Raw genomic sequence first — 1,814 nt, 5'->3', positions numbered from 1 at the left:
TATATACACACAACACTGTATTTTGTGCACTTGTGCAGCTTGAGTCTGCAAAGTGTCACAAAATTTCACAATGATGTAAAATTTTGATGTCACTTTGTACGCACAGACTGCCCTCCTCCATGCGGCAAAGCACAACCAGCACCTGATGGTGGCAGATTTGATCCGACTGGGGGCAAACGTGAACGAGACCAACAACCTGGGGAAGTCCTGCCTGCACCTGAGTGCTGAAAATGGCTACTTCAGAGTGTTAGAGGTCAGATGATTCGCGTGCATTTTGTTTTTTATTATTATTTTCATCACCTCCAATATCAGGTGATGACAGTATTATAATGAGTAGAAACTGTAGCTATGTTTCCATTACAAATGTGCAAAACTTACATTACAAAACTTTGTCAATATTCCGCTCAGGGACATGATGTCCAGTCTGGACCAGTAATAGATGGTCACATTTCCTTCATTGCTTTGGATGTTGATCATCCAAAGCAATGATGATTGCTTCCAGATTCTTCACACAAAGAATCTGGAAGAGTGTTTTACGAACTGATTAGTACATTATTGCGAGGTAACGCAAAACCTATTGCGAGGAAATTTATACAGCTGTAAAACCACCTCATCTTACATGAAAAATTTCATAACCCTTGTATGTAGAAATGGGGTCCAACTGACCCCACACACGTAAAACTTGTATCATTTGCCATAGTCCTCTACGTTTGCCTCAGTCCTCACACGCACAAGGGTTAAGCCGAAGATGTGAATTTTTCCAAAATTGTCGTATTTCAACTGAGCAAATGTATTTTCCTAATTCCAATTTGAACAATTTTATGGTCAATGAAAACGCAGCTACTAATGAGCATTGTCTTCAAAGAAGAGCACCTTTCTTTTTTTCATTCCTCATCACAGAATTTCTTTCCTTCCTTTTTTCCTTCTATTCTCCCTTCCTTTCTTCCTCCCTTCCAGGTTTTGAAACAAGGAATGATGGATGGGCTGTATATAGATGTGGAAGCCACTGATAACTCTGGTAAGTCCTGGTCTGCTTAGCTATTTTGAATATTTGATAAAATAAGAAGAAAACACAACTTTAAAAAGCAGCTAAAGACATCTATATTTAGAAAGCTACTAGAAACATTAGAGCAGTGTTTCTCAACTCCGGTCCTCACGTCCCCCCCTGCTCTGCATGTTTTAGATGTGCCTCTATTCCAGAACAGCTGTTTCAAATGATTGCATGACCATCAGGTACTGCAGAAGCCTGTTAATCACCCAGAGATACAATCCAGGTGTGGCAGAAGGGAAATACCTAAAACATGCAGGACAGGGGGGCCTGAGGACCAACGTTGAGAAAAACTGCATAAGAGGTTGTGTCTGATGTCACCTTTGATATTTACTGTTATTAAAAATGCAGCAAATATATCAGTAATGCCTTCACTAAGCGACTTATTGGTGAAAGAAGAGCCTGGGAACTTCACACAGAGAACTTAAGATTTGTCTGACTGGGCATGTGTGTCTTGCAGAAAAAAAAAGAGAATATTTAGGCTCCAGAATGTAATCGACATTAGTCATCTAACAGGTAATTTGCTCTCAGGGATGAGTGTCCTCCAGTGTGCTACTGTGGCTCTGAAGGCCAGCATGAGTGAGGTGGACAGCAGCATGTCTCTGAGTCACAGCAGACTTCACACTCTGCGCCAGGAGCACATGATGGAGACACTGAAGTGTGTCCTTCAGATGGACAGCTTCCTGCATGTTGCTGCTCGCTGGTCTGCTACAGGTATGAATGAGAAGAAAACTGATTCACAGCTTGAAAACCTGGATGTACAGAG

At 41.5% G+C, this 1,814-nt stretch overlaps 1 protein-coding gene across 2 annotated transcripts in view; it reads left to right on the top strand.

Moving 5' to 3' along the window:
- The window catches only part of LOC103152781 (uncharacterized), a 14,934-nt gene that overhangs the window by 8,208 nt on the left and 4,912 nt on the right, over positions 1-1,814 (top strand). For both annotated transcript variants that reach the window (XM_007573392.2, XM_007573390.2), the window contains exons 9-11: positions 107-253; positions 958-1,018; positions 1,580-1,762. In XM_007573392.2, the coding sequence (XP_007573454.1) occupies positions 107-253; positions 958-1,018; positions 1,580-1,762 (391 nt within the window). The remainder of the gene's footprint in view (positions 1-106; positions 254-957; positions 1,019-1,579; positions 1,763-1,814) is intronic.

Source organism: Poecilia formosa, unplaced genomic scaffold (assembly GCF_000485575.1).
Source record: "Poecilia formosa unplaced genomic scaffold, Poecilia_formosa-5.1.2 Scaffold328, whole genome shotgun sequence".
Taxonomy (NCBI): domain Eukaryota; kingdom Metazoa; phylum Chordata; class Actinopteri; order Cyprinodontiformes; family Poeciliidae; genus Poecilia; species Poecilia formosa.
The sequence above is the reverse complement of the archived record's forward strand: the minus strand, read 5'-3'. Positions and strand labels throughout refer to the sequence as shown.